Raw genomic sequence first — 21929 nt, forward strand, 5'->3', positions numbered from 1 at the left:
AGCGGAAGAGGCTTTCCAGGGAGGAATCAGGACAGGGTTGGGATTTGTACTTCCCAAGACTACAGGCCTCATTTTCAAAAGCATTTACACACTTAAAACTGGGGTTTACACATGTAAATGCTCTTTACGCATGTAAATGGGCTTTAGAAAATTGCTACAGTACCTGCCGTTGAATTGTCCCTAGGATTTACCCGTGTTAGGTGCACTTGCGTGGGTAAATGGCTTTTGAAAATTGCTACGACAGTATGTTACATTTACCTGCGTAATTCCTTTGAAAATTCACCTGAATGTGCATAAATTCCTCTGGAAAAGGTACATGGCCAAACAGCAACTGCAAGTCTGGATGGGGACTTTTTCCGATTCAGTTTTCAAAGGGAGTTTTTTTTCTCTATGGAAATTGACGTAAAGTCTGCGGGTAAAAAGTGCCACAGACTTTACCCTTCTCTCCACACAGTCTTAACATTTCCCCCCTCGCCCCCCAAATTGCCCCCAAATTACCCTCTACATTTACACGCACAGCGGGCAGGAAGTTTTCAAAGGTGTGCTCATATGTTCTCTGTCCTACAAAATGCCTTCTGCTTTCCCTTTCTACAACTGTTTAAAGCTCTTCTCCTCTAACGTGAATGATTCTAGGTTAACACCCAAGGATTTTGTTTTTCAGCTTTGAATGAGCCCACCATAGACTATGGATTTCAAAGGCTTCAGAAAGTCATCCCCAGACATCCAGGTGATCCAGAAAGATTAGCCAAGGTACCTACACCTTGCTATAGCAACAAATATAATTTCAGTTGTGCTTTTAGCAGTTCTGAAGGTTTTAAAAAAAATACTTTGTGTATTACTTCTTGCTTCTGTAATGGGCATGACCTTAAACCATTGTCTATCACATCTGAATATGAAAAATACGTAAAGGTAGACAGCTGAGTGATGAAACAGCTTGTCTGTCTCTATAAACATGCCGATGCATGCAATGCATCAGTAACAGAGCATATCCACCATGGCATAATTCATCTTCAACAGTCCTCACAAACCACTGTAGCAATCCACCTTTAAACTGGCTGCAAACCAGTTGAAAATTGATTTTTTTTTTTCAATGGCTGAAGACAGAATATTGTCCAATTTAAACCAAGCTGAATTCAGTTTCTAAACTGATTGGGGAAGCAAATGGACCAAGGACTATACTGTACTATAAGGCTCACGCAAGCTCTTTTGATCAAAATGAATTGCCTTCAAAGAGTTTCTCTTAATGGGCAATGTGTGCAAAAAAGAAAATTATCAGCCCCGATAGTTGTATTTTTTCCAATCTAATTTGTTGCAAATTCTTGCTAGGCACTATTGCTTTATTGCCGTAAACCCTGCGATATCTATTACTCAAGCAACAGATTTTAAGCCCTTTCTTGAGTTGGGGGAGTCAATTAAGTAACAAACTCAGACACGGCCTTTACCAGTCAGTGAGTGATTCCATATTCCCCGGATCAGTTTTGGGCATGCTTTGTTACAGTTAAACTGTGTTGTTCATTGCTAAACTATAATGCTGTAGCGCCTCGTGCTTAAAAGTCTGCCAGTTCTTTTGTCTCTGAATCTTGCAGCTCATTTTCAATAAGAAATTACCCAGGTAGTTGCGCTCCTCTTTCTGTGCACCAGCTGCAGGCTGGAAAATATTTGGGTAGCTTTGAAAATGAAATCTGCCTATATTTATAGAATCTATCCCCAATTGAGGTGGTTAAGATCTATCCACGTTGAGAGAAGCAATTTTTACTCCGGGGGGGGGGGGGGGGGGATCTAGTTATCCCACTTAGATCCTTTTGAAAATTGTTTGCTAAACTGTATCAGCTACAGATCAATAACAAATATTTTAATTGGAAAAAAAAAGAAAGGTCAAACTTTAAGGTTTCACGTGCCTTCTGCTGTGTAAGACAATGTACAGCTTGAATTACCAGTACATAACAAATGTATTTCTCTCATTGCTATTTGGAGAAAAATGATTAGGCCCATTATTTCTGTGGATGCAAATTGCTGGATACAAAAGGCAAGAATACAAAAGGCAGAAAATACAGAGCTGATTGTGATGACAGAGACTGAAAAATCCTATCAACATGATGAGGTTTTTCAGAGTCTCACCTGGAAGAGTGAGCATTTAGGGGGTCATTTTAAAGCCATTTACCTGGTTTTGTGCATGGGAATGGTTTTTCTGAAACTGACCCTGGCTTAGTGCATGTGAAAATACTCACATATCTGAGGAGAGGAATTTGAGAAGGGGTTGGAGTTGGGACAGAGTTGGGGCATACACACAATACTTTTTGATTTCAAAAATTACTAGGGGGATTTTCAAAAATGTATGCGCATTAAAATGACCATATGTATACACATAAGTAGCTTCTGCTCATGTAGTCCTTATTTTATAAAATGTATTTTCACTTTTGCGCCACATATAGGTGCTCAAAAAAAGGGACAATCTGGAGACATTCTGGAGTGAGGCCAACACTCGCGTGCGTAAGATGCTTATTGTAAAAAACACGCACATTGGCCAGTTTACTCATGTGTTTTTACTGGTGCTAATTATCTGACATAAGTGATATTAAACGTGTTTTTTGTGTGCTGCTGGCCAGGTGAGAGGTCTGGATAAACTTGGAGGGGAGAGGGCTTTAAGCTAAAGAACAAGAGGGTCTCGATGACCTGGAAAAGGACTGGGTGAACTGGTGGACTAATTTATTTATTTTATTTATTTAAACGTTTTTTTTTATACCGAGGTATAGCTAGCATTAGTCAAACTGGTAATTTTCTGGACACGTGCGTGTTTTAAAATTGGCTGACTTATGCCCGCAAATCCTTTAATGTCATACAAGGCCAAAATTCACTTCTTTTCTCTAGTAAAATTACTCATACACGTCAGGCAGCGAACATGTGTTCAATGCATTGAAATACTCACATTCAATGCAGTGCATGTATTCCCATGCAAGTCTACATATGTGTGTATGTTGAAGGGTAAAGATATGTGTATTTTATAAAACGTGCATATATCCTGTTGTAAAATTATGCATGGCCATATACACATGTATATTCCACCGCATACATTTGTTTGAAATGTATCCTCTGTGTGCATGTTACCCCACACAATGCCCTGCTTGGAGCAAGTGTAATGTTGTGCATTCTAATCTTTGCACGTATTCAGCCAATTTCCTGAGGATTTTCAAAGCAACGTAAACATGTAAGTTCAATTTGAAAATTATCTGTAATGTCTGCATATGCAGTGTACATGCAGATTTCACCACTATGCAGTCTATGATAAAATCACTCTCCCTATTTAATGGCTCATCATTTCCTGTATAAAGTCAGATGGTTTCAGGACTATGGATAGCTCCTAAACAGCATGATTAAGAAGTGAATTTTCAAAGGGGCTTTGCACATAAAAATAGCATATAGGCAGGCAGGTAGCATGCACGTGTGTATATGCTATTTTATAAATGTCAAGAGTACGTGCATATGTTTGGCTTTGGGCTTATTTTTTTATTGGGAAATAAAAGGGGAGGACTAGGGGCGTTCCAGGGTGGGGATCAGAATTATGTGTGTTAGTTGCTCTTTTATAAGAGACGTACACAAGTGGAATTGGACTTGTTTGTTGTCTGCAGTTTTTGGGTGAGAGGTCTGGGTGTACTGGTGGAGATTCAGGGTGAAGTGCTAGAGGGTCTAGGTGAACTGGAATGAGTGAGATGGTGGAGGTTTCCATCAACTAGCGATTCCAAGCATGTGCGGAAATACTTTCAAAATGGTATATATGCAAACTTTATAAAATATCTGCTTCTGCTTTTAATTCTGAGTGTTTATTCATGAAGTGTCACAATTATTTCACATATCAAATATATGCACATATGTTATAAAATGGTGTAGAAAAAGTATGTGTTTTCTTGCATTGGAAATATTCACATGAACTGAAACAGTCGCATGTACTTTCGAAACACTGTTTATAAAATTCTAGCATTAATCTCGGTGCATCCACTTACGCACACAAATGCTATACCATGGATACGTTTGAAACTTGGGTTCCCTGTGTTGTTAACAATTAGTCCAACATAGTAACAGTCCACAGATAAGAACTACTTGTCCCTCCTCTGTTTCCCATTCATTTTTGTTCCTGCCTAGTGTCTCACCGCAGACCCTACCCAAGCTCTGTTCTTAGTGTCTCCTACCACTTGCATCTATTGTTCTTATTTTCTTTCATCCTCAAGTGAAAATTAACAGTGACCCATCAGGTGGTTTTAAATTGAATACTTTATGTTTTTTAAAATAGGAAATGTTATTGAAAAGAGCTGCTGATCTTGTTGAAGCACTTTATGGAACACCACATAACAATCAGGTGAATATCAAACGAGTGAGGAGTGAGGTGGAATGAGAAGAGAGCAAGGTTTAGGAAGAGTGGGTCAAGGTAGTAAAATAGGGCTTCTGCAGTGTCTGAGGTCTGAGGTCTGAGGTCTGAGGTCTGGTTAGAAAAATGGAAGCGTAGCCTAGGAGTTAAAGCCGCAAGCTATTAGAGCCAGCAAAACCAGCGTTCAAATCTTGCTTTACCCACTGATGCTCCTTGTGGTTGGGCAATTCACTTCACTCCTCCTCACTCCCCCCATTTGCCTCAGGTATGAATTTAGAGGTGAATTTTAAAAGCCGGTATGCACCAAAATCAGGAGATGTGCGCTAGGGATGTGAATCGGGCTTCGGACGATTGAAAATATCGTCGATATTTTCAAAATCGTCAGAAATCGGGGGCTCCCCCGAAACGATAGGAAAACCCCACGATATTGTTCATGGGGGTTCTCTTATCATTTTGGGGGAGGGCGGGAAAAACGGCACACAAAAATAACCCCTAAACCCACCCTGACCCTTTAAAACTAAACCCTTAGCTTCCCCCCCCCCCAAAAAAAACATTTTACAGGTACCTGGTGGTCCAGTGGGGGTCCCGAGAGCGATCTCCCGCTCCCGGGCCGTCGGCTGCCACTAATCAAAATGGCGCCGATGGCCCTTTGCCCTTACCATGTGACAGGGTATCCGTGCCATTGGCTGGCCCCTGTCACATGGTAGGAGCACTGGATAACAAAACCGCGATCGGGCCGGACGAAAAAAAACCCACGGATTCCGGTTCCGATTCACATCTCTAATGTGCGCACATATCGGACATGTGTATGTTCACCCGATTTTATAAAGTTGAGGGATGTGGTGTGGGCAGGACATGGGCATGCCAGGGCGGAGCCAAGAAAAGTAGGCACAAGTACTCACACACCTGAGTGTGTGCCCAGGCCCAGTGCCACGTCACTTTACTTCTGCTATTGAGGTGGGTAACGTAATAAAAAAACAACCAGGTACCCTGAGGGGTTTATGGGGTCTGGGGTAACAGGGGGGGGGGGGGTTGGAGGATCTAGCACTAGGTTGGGAGAACTGGTGGGTGAATTGGTGAAACTGCTCATGGTGTGGGTGCAAGCCTGTTATAAAATTCCCCCACTTGCATGGCTCATACCTGACTTTACATGGCTGTGCACACCCATGTGCAAAATTGGGTGAACACATATAGGTGCCCAGGCTATTTTATAGCATGCACTCATATGTGTACACGTATTATAAAATTGCGCTGATGCACACACTTACATGTGCACCTGTTTGAAAGTTACTGTCCCTTATTGTAAGCCCACTAGGGCAAGGAAATACCTACTGTGCCTGAATATAATTCACCTTGAGCTGGGGTTTGGAAAGGTGACTAATTAAATCTACAATACAAATTATGAAGGCCCAATGCATTTGAATTCCTAGTTGTTTCAGAATGAGAATAGCAACACCTAACACTCTGCCTGCCAGGGAAACAGATAGGGGCAGATTTTCAAAGGGTCATGCGCGTAAGATATGCGCATAACCCTCCGAAAAGCTGCCCCTGCGCACGCCGAGCCTATCTTGCCTAGGCTTGGCGGCGCGCGCAAGCCCCGGGACACGCGTATGTCCCGGGGCTTGCAAAAAGGGGCGGGGTGTGGGTGGTCCGGGGCGGGGTGGGGGCGGAGCTAGGCATGGCCTGACCCTCCAGGCACAGCGGCCATTTGCCGCTGTGCCAGGGATTGCGCGCTGGCCATTGGCCATTGGCCAGCGCGCATAAGTTACACCTGCCAGGAGGCAGGCGTAACTTCTTCAACAAAGGTAAGGGGGGGGTTCTAGGTAGGGCTGGGGGGCGGGTTAGCTAGGGGAAGGGAGGGGAAGGTGCGGGGGGGGCAGAAGGAAAGTTCCCTCCCAGGCCGCTTCGATTTCGGAGCGGGCTCGGAGGGAACGGAGGCAGGCTGCGCGGCTCGGCGCGCGCAAGTTGCACAATTGTGCACCCCCTTGCGCGCGCCGACCCTGGATTTTATAACATGCATGCGGCTGCACGAGCATGTTATAAAATCGGGCGTAGATTTGTTCACGCGGGTTGCGCGAACAAATCTGTGCCGCGCGCAGGTTTTAAAATCTGCCCCTTATTGTGTAGCCTACAAAAAAAAAAAACCAGAGAGTAAAGAAATGGGATTGCACTGCTTGGTCCTGTGTAGGTTCTTTTCTTCTAGATGGTGTGTGTGTGGCATGGTGGAGATGAAATTCTAAGTTCCTGTCTCTGTTATGGCAGGATATTATTCTGAAGCGAGCAGCAGATATCGCAGAAGCCCTGTACAGTGTTCCAAGGAACCCTGGCCAGATCCCAGCACTGTCAAGCTCCCCGGCTCACAGCACAATGATGGGAATCAATTCGTATGGCAGCCAACTAGGAGTCAGCATCTCGGAGACTGCACAAGGGAACAACCAAGGTAAATATTCACCCAAAACCCAGTGAAAAAGGAAAGAATTATATGAGCCAAGAGAGTGCCTTTTCTTGGCTGAAGTTTATAATGTATTTATCATATGGAATACAAGCAGAAGAGATGCATTTTTGCAAAATATTAACTTGATACGATTATTTATTACCAGCATGCATTGCACACCATGAGCTAATCCATTCCAGTAGATAAATGCACCTTGCATATGATCTTCAACCCTCAGCTCTTAGATAAAATACATTTCCAGAAAGAATGAAGTCAGACAGATACTGGTAGATTTTAAAAGCCTTGTGCATGCCAAGACCGGGAGATGCGTGCCTGTCTCCGACTCGTGAGTGCCGTGCGAGTCTCAGACCCACGCGCACCGCACAGATTTTAAAAGGCTGCAGCAAGGCATGTATCTCCTATTACAAGTACAAAATATTTTTGCCAAAAATGGGCGGGGTGTGGGCATGGTCTGGACAGGGCATGGATGGAACATGGGCAGACTGGGTCTGTAGCATGAATCCAGTGCAGAAGTATTTACATGTGCAAGCCCGCGTCAGGGTCCTCTACTGCATACTTTATGGATGGTGTGTAAGTAATAAAATAAAAAAATAGAGGCTAGTTAGCGAGGTTTAGGGGGTCTTGGCTAACAGGGTCAAAGTTAGGCAAACTAACAGGGGGGGTTAGGAAGTCTGGTTAACTGGGTGAACTGGGATCAAACTGGGATAGTGCCAGCGTGACTATCTACTGAAATCCCCCCTCCCCCCCTCTTACGTGGTCCAGGTAATATTTACGTGCACATGCGCCTGTTCATATAAACTGGGGTGCATATGTATGTGTGTCCAGGCTATTTTATAATATGTGCGCATATATGTGCGTATGTTACAAAATGGCCACATCCATTGGTGCGCGCTGGCAAACAGGTGCACATGTACACCCACGCGCAGCTCTTAAAATTTACCTTAGTGTGATGAGGTCTATCTACAATGATTTTCAACTTGCTAGTAGGGGAAGAATGATGTGAAAATCATTTTATTGCCAAAAGATATCCATTTGAACTGGGCAACTATACATAGGACCTCATTTACTAAGCATTTTTCCCATAGATACAGAATGGTAGAAAAGCCTTAGTAAATCAGGCCCATAGGTTGTTAAAATATTAGTTATCATGTAGCCATTGTGTATACCAGATAACTAGAAAACGTGGCATCACCATACAGTGTAGTGTGTATTTAAATCTCTTGTGCTGCACTGGAAGTTGATCTCCAACTAGTTGTAGCACATTTCATGATGGATGAATACATTTACTGTACAGTTTAAAACCAACTTGAAACCAGCATCTCCAAATTCTTTGACTATGAAAGTTAACTGAGAATTACACCTCGTGTATGTGCAGCTATATAGTGCAATGATTAAACTTTGCTTTATTTTGATCAGGATTCATTCGGAATACCAGCAGCATCTCTCCTCGTGGATATTCTTCCAGCTCAACACCTCAACAGTCCAACTACAGCACACCGAGCAACAGCATGAATGGCTACAGCAATGTCCCCATGTCCAATCTGGGGGTCCCTGGGTCACCAGGATTCATCAATGGCTCTCCAACAAGCTCCCCCTATGGAAGTAAGTAGGGATTTCTCTAGTGCATATAGTCAAGGTTGGGAAATTGGATTGTAGGCAAAGTCAAATGATACATGTAGTACTGTGCAGTATCCACTAGGCTACTGCTATGTGTTACTCAAGATGGGAAAAAAAGCCATGAATGTCCTTATTCTCAAAACTGAGACACGACTATGAGTTATCTTTTAAAGGATACATAGGAGCCTATACACTAAAAATTGTGCTAAAAAATCTTTGTCTATAAACTAAAAATTTAGCATATGCGCTAAAATGATACTTAACGACCTATGCATTAAATTTTAGTTTCCACCCTGAACACAAATTGGCATCAGTGTGTGATCACATGCTATTTGCATATTTGTGTAAGATTGTGTCACTTCAGATGTCACTGGAATGGTATAAGTATCTTCAGGCTACCTTGCCAAGATCTTATCAAGTTTTTTCAGATGGCTGCAGTGTTTCACTTGAGAGTCCAACAAGCCTGGAAAACAGATTTTACTAAAGAAGATGCAAGAACATTGATTCATAAGATTCCTAAAGGTTTTCAGTGGATATCCAATGTTTACACCAATGTTTCCCAACCATCTCTTGGAGGCACACCTAAGCAGTTAGGTTTTCAGGATATTCATAATGAATATGCATGAGAGAGATTGCATAGAAATGAGATCTCCATTGCATGCAAATCTATCTAGAGCATATTCATTTGTGGCAATCCTTAAAACCTGACTACAAACATGTGCCTCCAGGAAAAGGTTGGGAAGCATTGGTTTATACAATCAGCATTAGTTTATATCTGTTTATTGAATTAAACCCCATTGTCACTCAAAGAAATATTAAACACTTTTGAAGCTATTTTAAGGAGGAGTAAAGTTGTTTCGACTTGTTACTCTTTAGCATTACCCCTAATCAATATTAAAAATGAATTTTTATTTTCCTCACTATTTGGAAGCTAGTTGATAATCCACCTTTAACACTAGTCTCAGAGTACGTGATCCTTCTCATTCCAAAGATACTCTTGCTTTCTTCTTTCAGTAATGCCTTCAAGCCCAACAGTTGGGTCTTCTGGCTCATCATCTATCCTCCCATTCTCCTCCTCCGTCTTCCCTTCAGTGAAACAGAAGAGTGCCTTCGCTCCTGTCATCAGACCCCAAGGCTCTCCCTCCCCTGCCTGCTCGAGTGGCAATGGTAATGGATTCCGAGGTGAGAGAATATATATATATATATATATATATGGCCCTTGGAAATGTAGGAGTAATCAAAAAATGATGCAAACTTTAATTTTACTTACTGTCTCATTTTGTCAGTATGTAACATCACAGATTTACACAGTACTATTCAGTATATTATCACATATTAGAAATTATTTGTCATAGATGGTATGTATGTTGTTGATAAGGTTGGGTGAACGTGATTTTTAAAAAATGATGGCTGCCATACCTGGGGAGAAAAGCTGCACTAGCCCTTTAAAAACGGCTTTTACATGGGGAAGTTTAACAGTAGAAGGCTGTTATAAAATATTTTCTAGGGGTACCTAATGGTTGCCATTTGATAAAGGTTTTAGCCTGACTGTTCATGAGAGGAGGAGTAGCCTTGTAGTTAGAGAAGCAGGCTGAGAAAGCGGGAAACCAGGGTTCATGTCCTGCTGTTTCACTTCTTTTGACTTTGGACAAGTTACTTCACTCTCCATTGCCTTAGGTACAAACTTTGGGTCTTATTTATTAAGAAATTTTCCCATAGACACAAAATGGGAGAAAACCTTTAATTAAATAACCCCCTTAGGGCTCATTCACTAAGCCACGGTATTTTTCCTTGAGGAACAAATACTGTGGGAATCACAAAGCTGAGGTTATTGGCCCTGCCGTGTTGTGATTCCCGTTTTATTTTTCCTATCAGGCAAAAGTTGGATGGTGCTATTTTGAAAAATGGTGGCCATTAGGCCTGGAGCCTAAGCTGCACTCCAACCTCCCACTGAATTACCAAGGCTAATTTTGTAAGAGGAGATCCGGGAAGAGGGGGTGGGCTAGGAGGGGGATCCCAGAGATCCAAGGCCCAGATATTTTGATTGAAGTGGCGAAGTATAGGATTGGGAGGTGGGGCCTGGCACTGATTTATAAAATTTATTTTTTTAAATATTTTGAAAATGGGTCACCTCTTGGGGCAGCGGAGGGAAGGGACAGGGAGTTAATGGAAAATCTTGGGGTTTTTTTGAGGGGGCTTCCTAGGTACTGATGGATCCTTTAAGACAGGACCTTGGGAGCATCAGGATGTACATTAATGTCCCGATGCTCCAGGGGGAAGTTAGCTACAACTCTTGCATTGTAACTAACTTCAAATAATGTGGCTTGCGATTTTTTTGGTAAGCCGTATTATTTGATTTGCGTTTAGGGTATTTTTGAGCAGATTACAATCTATCTGAATGCTAATCAGCTAATTTAAATATTCACAGTATAGGGCTAGATTAATGTGAGGTATTTGTAATATCTCACATTAGCCCCATGTTAGGCCATTTATCATGTGAAAAATAGTGTTTATTGCCCAATATAAGGCCTAACTTGGCTTAGTGAATGCCCCCCTTAGATTGTAAACCCTCTGGAGACAGGGAAAATGTAATCCACCTTGAACTAGCTCAGCAGACATGAAAGGCAGAATATAATAAAAATTTTAAAAAAGTGAGGGGCAACATTTCTACAGCTTGTGAGTTATTTATGTAAGCCCCTTCCCTTACTAGTGATTTGTTGATTTAAAACTCTCATCTAATGGTCAATCCTTATGAATTTTGCTTATTTAAGAAGATTTCTTAAAGGTCTTCCCTACCCCCAAGGGGCTGTCCAAAGCACTGTATAGTCAAAAATAAAGGGAGGGCCCTCTAGGGATGTCATGTTATTTAAAATGGCAACAAATAGACTCCTAAAGTTATCATTCCACACAGTGGATCATGTCCTCCACAAAAGCGAGAGCAGGTGTTTAATCTGAAACACAGTTACAATCCGTTGCATTTGTCATGTGTCCCATCACGCCGGCTCTTGTGTGGCGCCGTGTAACATGATGTGACAGGGAGCTGCATGACATGATGGGTACAAAAGCGTCTTAATTAGGGGATGAAAAGTGGTGTGCAAGGAAGGAAGGCAACATTAAAAAGGGGACTGGCAAGTTCGCTTCCTCTTCTCATTCTCTGACTATAGCTGGGACCGCATTAGTATAAAACAAAAAGTGAATGGGAGAAAAACTGCATTTTTTTCTTTTACATCAGTGTATATAGATGAATATAAATTTTGTCATTTATCATTGCCTGAAAGAGTAGCACATCAAATATTATGAGTATTTTTTGTTCAGAGTACATGAAAGAAGGAATTAAAATTATCATTCACAATACTGATGATAATATGGATTTACAGAGTTCCTCTCATCCACATCAAATCCCAGCGTACAGTATAATGCCCTAGAAGTACACAGCACATTCTTGCTGCCTGGATTATATGAAATGTAATGCATGGTTTTCAACATTCTTATAATTTTAGCATAGTATTGTTTCATATATATATAGTTTTGCATATATTATTTGTGCTATGATGGGGTCTTTTGCATGAATCAGTAGGCAGAGAGCACTAAAAATATTTTGTTTTAGATAAATGCAATAGTCATTGATATATTCTCCTTGCACCAAGATAAGAATAATCAAAAAGATGTTGCAGTGGTCTTGAAAATCCATTTAAAATAACAGCTTTCGATTATTTTTATGTTGGTCCAATTAAAGTTCTCCCCATCATCTACAAAAGAATCCAATATAGCTGCTAGAATCCATGACAGCTACTAGAGCCATGCACTAGATTTAGTTGCAGAAAACTTTAATCTTAGCAAACTACAATTTACAGCAAAATCTTTTCCTTACAATCAGGAAATGAACAGATATTCAGTGGGCCAGTGAACGGGTAACTACCCAGATATTCAGCAGCACATATCTGGATGAGCATAAAGTTATCTGGGTAACTTCAAAAAAGATATTTTTCTCAGCAGCCTTCTCCGTGTAACTGTACTAGTAGCCAGTTAGTGCTGAACTCCAGTGGTCACTGGATAAAATGTAACCACACCTCCGGAACGCCTTCTTCATCAACTCTTTTTCTCCAGCAGAATTTTGTGCAGCTGAGGGAAAAGTTCAGATCCTGGTTTTTGTCCAGATAACTCCAAAGGTTACCTGGACAAATCCTTTGAATAAAGGCTTGTATCAACCTTGCTGGTGTCTGATATGTCACTATGTAAAAAAGGAGACCCATCTGTTGTCGGTCTAAGTCTTTTGGATACTGTCTGCTCAGTTTACTGGCCAAGTCACTTTTTTTCCTTTGCTTTCTGGCTCCTGCACAATTGAGCCACAGTTTGAAGCTTAGGATGTAGTGCACCCAGCGCCGACATCAGCAGATGATGACTGTCTGTTTACATCCAGCTCGGGGGAAAAGCAAGTAAAACATTATACTGAAATACACAAAAAAAAACCTCAGACAGTGCCGGGGCATACAAAGTATTAAAAATGGACCAATTAAAATGCTTTGGTGCTTTGGGTGTTTCCATGACTGGTAGTGCTTTTATGTTACCAACGTCTACAGTTTGGTACACTTTGCTATGAATTCCTATTTTTAGGTGAACCTCCACAGCATAAGAAAATGTTCTTTCAAGAGAGGAGTCTGAAACAGGTCTCTTAAGCGATTCTGCTTTTCTGACTACCCCTAATGAATATTCATAGTCTATATCTAATTTTTTTTCTAAGTTCCATATTTTGGTTACCCAGCAAACCAGAGATGGTTGAGGGCCTTGAGGATCAACTTTGTGAAAGCCACATGCTCTGCAGATGCGTCTTCCTAACTCTGTAACTCTGCTCTGACTAATGACCTCCATCTTTCGCAGTCCACGGAGCACATGCGAGCAGTTCCTCTTTAAAACCACAAGTGTTAGCCAAAGGCCCTCTACTCCTTGCCAATGACTGTCCAGAACCGCCTTTCCATAAAGTTCATAGCTGCGCAAAAATCATACAAAACTGTAATTTAAGGGGAGTGCATAGGAAAAAAGAGTGTTTTGTGATGTTAAGCTATTTCATTTCAGATTTATGCAACTTTTTTCATTTTGATTTCCAGTGTATAGTTTTTTTAATTTTAGTGCGTGCTATATTATTATACTGTGCATACTTTTGGCTGCTCTATTCCCTATTTACAAAATTTTGTAAATAGTATGTGCTAAAATGATATAAATATCATAACAATATTTCATTAGTTTTTGTGGTATTTCTGATTTGAAATGACACAAAAAGTTCTAACATATACTGCAGTCATTGATGTTTTCATGTTGTTTTAAAATGACAACATATCCCTCATAAGTCTTGCCATACTGGGTCAGACCAAAGTTCCATCAAGCCCAGTATCCTGTTTCCAACAGTAGCTAATCTAGGTCACAAGTACCTAGCAGGATCCTAGATTCCATGCTGCTTATCCCAAAAATAAGCACTGGATTTTTGCAACTCTGCCTTAATACTGGTTTATGGACCTTTTCTCCAGGAACATGTCCAAACCTTTTTTTAAATGTAGCTACGCTAATAGCTTTCACCACATCCTCTGGCAACAAATTCCAGAGCTTAATTATGGTTGAGTAAAAAAGATTTTCTCGTATTTGTCTTAACAACTTCATTGTGTGTCCCCTAGTCTTTGTACTTTTGGAGTAAACAACTGATCTCGTTTACACGTTCCATACTGCTCATTATTTTATAGAGATGTCTGGACAATGCTCCCACCCAACAATGCACCTCCACTAAAAGAAACCTTGCTTCTCCTTAATATAGTATCTCCCACCCAAAACCCCCTTCGGCTTCCTCCCAGACCCAAAATTACATCCCCATTAAAACCATACTCCCGACCCTTCATCACATCTGCTCTCTCCCTGATATCACACCCTCACCCAAAAGCTCCTCTGCCCACCACACACAACCGCTCGTATTTCTCCATCTTCCCCCTAGGGCCAGAAACTTCCCGCCATCTCCATGGCGACACTTTCATGTCTCCTCAAGACAGAGCTGGGTGCTTCCATCAGCCAGTCCTGTGCATCCCTTTAGCAGCCTCAGAAAAACACCATGAGTATATTATCACCAATATCAAGAAAATGTATTTTCAAACCAAAGATTCACTGATGACAACTGTGTTTCCAGCATTGTTGTACACTGCCCTAGAGATGTGCATTCGTCTTAAACAAATATAGTTTTTGTTATGAAAAATGTCCATTTTTGGTTCATTCCAAATGGAACAAACTGAAAATAGGTTCCCCCCAAAATATCTGAACATTGTCAGATATTTTTGGTTTGTATCAAAGAAGTAAAAAAAAAAAAAAGAAAAGAAAATGAAAAGGACCCTTTCCATGCACCCCTCCCCCCACACCCCCTTAGCTCAACCTGTCCCAGGTCCCTCCCCTGCAAATAATCTGGGGAATAGCTGGGCCTCTCTGTTTCCACCCACCCTCCCATAAATAAGCCAGAGCCATGGCCTAGCTGGCTTCTTCTGGCACCTTCCATGGAGTCATTGGAAGATAAAAGGGTCAGGGGTGATCCCCAGTCACTTCTGCCCTATTGGCTCTCTTTTAAAAATGGTGTTGGCCTCAGGGTCAGCCAGCACCATATTGTTTTATGGCCATAAAGTAATACAGCAGTAAAGCAATATGGCCCTAAAGTAAGAGTGGCTGAGAGCACAGGTCCAGTGGGCAGAAATAGCGTTAGACAGAAATAGGCCCAGCCACATCTCAAAAAAGATATAGCTGTGATGGAGAAGGTACAGAGAACGGCTCCCCTATGAGGAAAGACTAAAGAGGTTAGGACTTTTCAGCTTGGAGAAGAGATGGCTGAGGGGGGATATGATAGAGGTCTTTAAGATCATGAGAGGTCTTGAACGAGATGTGAATTGGTTATTTACACTTTCGAATAATAGAAGGATTAGGGGGCACTCCATGAAGTTAGCGAGTAGCACATTTAAGACTAATCGGAGAAAATTCTTTTTCACTCAATGCACAATAAAGCTCTGGAATTTGTTGCCAGAGGATGTGGTTAGTGCAGTTAGTGTAGCTGGGTTCAAAAAAGGTTTGGATAAGTTCTTGGAGGAGAAGTCCATTAATGGCTATTAATCAATTATACTTAGGGAATAGCCACTGCTATTAATTGCATCAGTAGCATGGGATCTTCTTAGTGTTTGGGTAATTGCCAGGTTCTTGTGGCCTGGATTGGCCACTGTTGGAAACAGGATGCTGGGCTTGATGGATGGACCCTTGGTCTGACCCAGCATGGCAATTTCTTATGTTCTTATGTTCTTACCAGGTGCATTGAAGCTCTGCCTCAGTAACATCACTGAGCTTCATCAAGAGGGCACCTTGTAGCACTGGAGCCCCAGCCAGCCCTGGAAGTGGGGTCCACAGTAGGTGGAGAAAATTGAATATAGATAAGTGCATGAGATGGCTGCCCTTGAAACAGCCATGAAAGTGCATCCATTTGAGAGCTGAGTTTTGGGTATTTCCGAATTTGTATTTAAGGGTACTGTGAGACATTAAATGCATTTTTAGGGTGTTTTTTTTCTGGACCTACGATTATGCATTTTTCCTGCGGTATGTGAATATTACATGTGGCTGCTTCAGATCCATATTTATGTGGCTGTGCCGACTTTTGGATATCATTATGTTCAGTGAGAATTATTTTCTATTTTGTTGCCAGTAGAACTCGCCGTGATATTTAGCTATATCTGTGGCTATGGCTTAGGAATTTTTCAGAAAAGAGATCTTTAACTGGAAACTTTTTTCCTGAGACCTTTCCTTTAACAAGTAAATCTGGTTTATTGAAAGAGAAAAGATGGGAGTTAAATAGAATGTGTTCTTGGGGAATTCACAGCAAGGGAGATCAAATGTGGGACAAAGGAGGATTGTAGGGGTGGAAGGCTTACTTTTTTTTTTTAAGAACTTGAATAAATGATATGTGGATGCATCTTCTGAAAAGCCAAAAACTTATAACTGTCTTCCTCATCCTCCACTTTGTCCCTCTGTTGACATTTTGTATCAAGATTTTTGCACTAAACAGCTTAGAGCAATGCCTTGTTTAAGAGTGAACCAAGTTGAAACCGCACATTATTTATTGTAAGCATCTCTGTTCTTTTACATTTTTGGCAAGTCCGTTTCACACTCACCATCTGTCCCTCAGGATGTAGGTTCCTTGCCATCCACTTCTAACCTGAATACTATTGGTACAGACAGAGTTGATTGAGTTCAGACTCCCCTTACAGTGATGCTCTGCCTCAGAGTCTCTGTGAGGCTGAGTCTTGACCTTACCTGCACTCAAAGAGCTAAGCCACTGGATTTTGCTTCCGAGGGGCACTTGGTTTATCTTCAGTAGGGGCAGTGGCTACTGCCAGTGCCAGATAGCTGATAGAAGGGCACTCACTACAAGAGCCAGAAAGTATCCTGATGAGTTCTGCTTGGCTGAAGGGGAAATCCGGGTTGCACATACAACACACTTTATCACTGCCGATTGATGCTCCATCTTTCTCTCTTTTTCACACACAGGCTCACACACTCAGACATGTAAAGCAGAGAAGCAAATAATGGTTCACTACTTACATATTTTTATTGTATTGTCTATGTTATTTTTAAAACACCACTACTAACCAAAATAATGAATTTTATAATATGGTTAGCAGTAAAACTAAAATCATTAAAATTTCCCATCTGCCTTCATTCCTGGGGGAACTATCTAGTAATGGTGAAAGAACCAGTTCATATTAAACTTGTGTCCCAGCCGAACCAGGGCAGCAGGGGGAGAGGGGTGTCTGGATAAGAGGTGACATTTATGGCTTGACTGGTCTCCCTGTGTCTACTCTAGTTTTGATATTTTTGACCCAGCTCAACTGAGGGGTGTTCAAAGTTAAGAAGGTTAAATCCTTGAACACTTTGAACGTATATATCTTTGAATACTATGAGCAATGCAAATCTGTGAAAATTCATTCAAATCTGAAACCAATTCAAGTAAATCTAGAATCAGATTCAAAGAAATTCAGTCCAGCTGGAATGAGATTAATTATTTGAGCATGCTAGAGCCACATACTTGTAGGGTTTACTATTTCCATGTTATAAGGTTCTAGAAAGTCCATCTTACTTCACCCTTTCCACCACTGTGAACCTATGGAGTTCCACTGGCATCATACTGATCCACGTAACACCCATGGAGATAATTTTCTAAAGGATTTACGTGCTTAAAACTGGGTTTTATGGGTGTAAGTACACTTGAAGGGGTAGATTTTAAGCATGCGCGCGCGCGTTCATGTGCCTGTGCTACCCGGCGCGCGCATATGGACACGCAATTTTATAACATGTGCACCTTGCGTGTGCCGAGCCGCGCTGCCTTCCCCCATTCCCTTCCCCGTAGCCTGACCTTCCTCTAACCTTCCCCCCAGCCCTACTCTAACCCCCCCTGACTTTTATCTTACCTTTTGCGCCTGCCTCTGGGCAGGAGAAGTTGCGCACGTCAGCAGCCTGCCGGCACGCGATCCTCCGACATAGCAGTAATGGCCGCTGTGTCGGAGGCCACTGGCCCCGCCCCTACCCCGCCCCTGGACTGCAGCTTTAGTAAAACCCCAGGACTTACACGCGTCCCGTGGCTTTACGTGCGTCACCGGGCCTTTTGAAAATAGGCCTGGCGCGTGTAAATCCATAGGATTTACACGCGTGTAAATCCATAGGATTTACACGCGTAACCTTTTGAAAATCCAGCCCTATTGGGCAGATTTTCAAAGGCTACGTGCATAACATACGCCCTTAACCCGAGAAAATCTGCCGCTGCGTGCGCCGAGCCTATTTTGCTCAGTGGCACGCGCAAGCCCCGGGACGCGTGTATGTCCTGGGGCTTCGAAAAAGGGGCGGGAAGAGGGCGTGATGGCGATCTGGGGGCATGTCCGGGGGCGTGTCTGGGGTCAGGGGGCGGTCCGGGGGTGGGTCCGGGGCGTGACGGCGGTCCGGGGGCGTGTCCCGAGCCCTCCTCCATTCCGGCCATGCTGAAGGTTTGCGCGCCGGCAGCCAGCTAGTGCGCGCAAGATATGCCTGCCAGAGGCAGGCGTAAAACATAAAGTGAGTAAGGGGGGGAATTTAGGTAGGGCTGGGGGGTAGGTTAGCTAGGGGAAGGGAGGGGAAGGTGGAGGGGGGCCGGAAAAAATGTTCCCTCCAAGGCCCTCCAAGGCTTTCCCTGTTCCCTCCAAGGCCGCTCCGATTTCGGAGCGGCCTTGGAGGGAACAGGGAAAGCCATCGGGGTTCCCCTCGGGCTCGGCGCGCGCAAGGTGCACACGTGTGCTCCTACTTGTGCGCGCCAAGCCCGGATTTTATAACACGCGCGCGGCAGCTCGCGCATGTTATAAAATTGGGCGTAGATTTGTTCGCGCTGGGTCGAGCGAACAAATCTACGCCCGAGCATATGTTTCAAAATCTGCCCCTAAGTGTGTTAAGTGAGCTTTTGAAAATTTCTACAATATATGCTATTGAACTGTCAATAGGTTTTTTGCTCATAAGTGCACTTTAAGGGCCAGATTTTAAAAAGCATTTACACGCATAGAACTGGGTTTTACTCCAGTAAATCTACTTTACGCGAGTAAATGGCTTGTGAAACTTGCTGTGATAGTTATGTTATATTTATATATCTGACTCTTTTGAAACTTACCCCCGGGGATGGTAAATTTCAAATGGGTATGAGTGTGCACATGTACATGTGTGTGTCAGTGCACGCCCAGAGATGTGGCAACTTTATAACATTTACGTACATATGAACTTATGTTATAGAACAGCCTAGGAGCACGTATGGGTGTGTGCTGAATTTTGCAAGTGGGCTTGCGCAGCCAAATAAAATCGGGTTTGAGCTATAGAAATGGGGGAATTTTATAATAGGTGCGCATCCATGCCATGACCAGTTTCTTATGTGCACCGGCACTTGCCAGGGTCCCCTGCTGCGTAACTATATGTTTGCTATGGATGATGTGTTAAATTATAAAACAAAAAAAATCTAGGCAGATCAATGGGGTTTTAAGGGTCGGGGCTAACAGGGAGAAGGGAGGCTGTTAAACTAGGAGCGTTTGGAAGTCCAGTTCCTTACTTGGGCAAACCGGAAGCGAATTGATAAAACTGACAATGGCGAAGGAGCGCGTCCCTTTTAAAATTCCCTCGCTTAAGTGGTAGAAGTGGGAATTTGTGCACACACCCAGTTAAAATTCAGTGCACATGTCCACGCTGCCAGCCTATGTTATAATATGCGCACATATAAGCTTGTATGTTATAAAATAGCCGCATCCCTGAGCGTGGGCCAACAAGCACATGCACATTTGCACCCGTGTGTCCGTTTAAAAGTTACCATCTTAGTACATAAAAGGGCTTTTGAAAATCACTATGATGTATGTAATTTTTCTGCATGTAAATCCTTTTGAAAATTACCCCCTTTGTCTACCAGTTTCAATTTGTAGAGCAGCAGCAGTATGGCCAGAATGAAAAGGTGAGCAAAGTTTCTTCCAAAAAAAGTGTGCAATTAGAAAAATTTAAATATATTATGCAAAGTTTTAAAACTTACCCTTCATGTGTGTTGGTGTTGGCAGGGAAGCCGTTGGAAAGGCCATGGGAATATAACAGGGTGAATATTCAGATAACAGACATGTTGGTGTTGTTGGCTCTTTGGATTATCGTGAGACCTTGTGGTTAAACATGGGAAGAAAGGGATTCTGGGTAAAAACGTAAAAAAAAAGGGATCTTGCATACTGAGCTATCAGGAGGGTGGTGTGCAATGGAGGAAGACAAAACAACTTGTCCTAGATAAGGAGTGATATCCTACAGGCAGCCATGCTCTGCAGAGGGCAGACGGGATGTACCCTTGACAGTGTGGACAGGAATAAATGGACAGACTGAATGGGACAGTTGGTCTTTTTCTGCCATCATCAGCTATGTGGTTATGAGCTGTACCAATGGTAAACCCGTGGTTATCAATTCAATCCTTAGGATCTGCCCGGCCAGTTTGGTTTTCAGGATATCCACAATGAATAAGCAGGAGTTATATTTGCAATCATTACCTCCTTGTTTAGGGAAATATATCTCATGTATTTTCATTGTGGATATGCTGAAAGCCCGATTGACTGGGCCTGTCCAGAGGACTGGACTAGGAACCTTAGACTTAGACCAAACCAACCATCATGACTTCCATTAGTTGAAATACTGCTTTAATCACGAGAAACATTGGGTGGGGGTGGGGGAAACCTTGGCATTCAACAGTAGAGCTGGAGAAATAGTCATTGAAATTACAAGGAACCACCATAGACGTTATTGAAGGATGTTTTCGTACATGTGCTTTCAAGATCACAAAATCCCTTTCCTTCAGATGTCAGAATCAGATGTCATAACATTTCAAAATAATGCAGATTTTCAATTTTCTTTTCTTCCCCCTCCCCCCCCCCCCCACACACTTCGAACGTGAAACGAAACGCTTCGCTCTCCACCCCTTCTCCTTCATCTCCTCTAACCTCCACCCCTCATTCCACTTACATACCAATATCAAAAGGGAAAACCCAAGGCCTTCCCTAGGCAGACACCAAGATATGAAAGTGTTGAAGGTGTAATGCATTAGAGCAGGGGAAAGGAAGGGGAGGAAACCTGAGAACGTGGAGACCTTGGGGGCCTGCCTGTCAGACGGTGCTGTATTTTGTTACCCTATCCCATAAGCCTTTCAACAAGTTCTCCAGTGACTCTCACAGGGCTCAGAAGAGTCTGCTCAATCATTTGAAGGAAGTATACCCAGTTTTTAATTTCACCAATAAAATTTGAATGGAAAGGAAATGCTTGCCCAGCGTCCAAGAGAGATTTTCATCAGGCTTTCTATTTTCTTCTGGTATGCTGCTTTATGTTTCTGAGGTAATTCTCAATGCCTGTGTATCCTGGTCCATCCATGACACGTTCCAGATGTTTACTTTGGGTTGTCCGTTCCCAGATCATCATGGAGTATCCTAAATGGGATGACCTTTGACTGAAAAAAACCTTTATTCACAGAGTGTGCATTATTTTGCTAGCTCTTCAGTTATACCACAGCCTAGTTTGTACTGTATACTTTAGAAAGAAGCACATTTTGATTTAGCACAAGAATGTAAGTTAGACACAGTCTAAATGCTTATTTACATTTCTTAGTTCATGCAATAGGAGTATGGTCTCTATTCCAAATACCGCAGAATGCAAAATGGCACCTTCTGCTAAAATAGTTGGATAAATCATCAAGAACACCCAGTCCTGGGGATGCTGTGGAGGCAGTGTTCAAAGCCCATGGGGGCTTGGAGTCTCTATTATTGCCCACTGTTAACACCTACTGGCCAGAGAGTGCATGTGTACTGGTTTCTGGTTGAGTGCATGTGTACTGGTTTCTGGTTGAGTGCATGTGTACTGGTTTCTGGAGGGAGCTTGGTCTGTGGCTTTTGTCCAAGGCAATCATTGTAATGGCTGTGC

General features: G+C 42.6%; 1 protein-coding gene across 1 annotated transcript in view; it reads left to right on the forward strand.

Annotated features, from left to right (window-relative positions):
* Positions 1–21929, forward strand: part of EBF2 (EBF transcription factor 2) — a 310602-nt gene that overhangs the window by 285181 nt on the left and 3492 nt on the right. Inside the window, exons 11-15 of the mRNA XM_029604092.1 lie at positions 662–750; positions 4286–4351; positions 6623–6800; positions 8232–8417; positions 9447–9614. Coding sequence (XP_029459952.1) covers positions 662–750; positions 4286–4351; positions 6623–6800; positions 8232–8417; positions 9447–9614 — 687 coding nt within the window. The remainder of the gene's footprint in view (positions 1–661; positions 751–4285; positions 4352–6622; positions 6801–8231; positions 8418–9446; positions 9615–21929) is intronic.

This window comes from Rhinatrema bivittatum, chromosome 5, assembly GCF_901001135.1.
Source record: "Rhinatrema bivittatum chromosome 5, aRhiBiv1.1, whole genome shotgun sequence".
NCBI lineage: Eukaryota > Metazoa > Chordata > Amphibia > Gymnophiona > Rhinatrematidae > Rhinatrema > Rhinatrema bivittatum.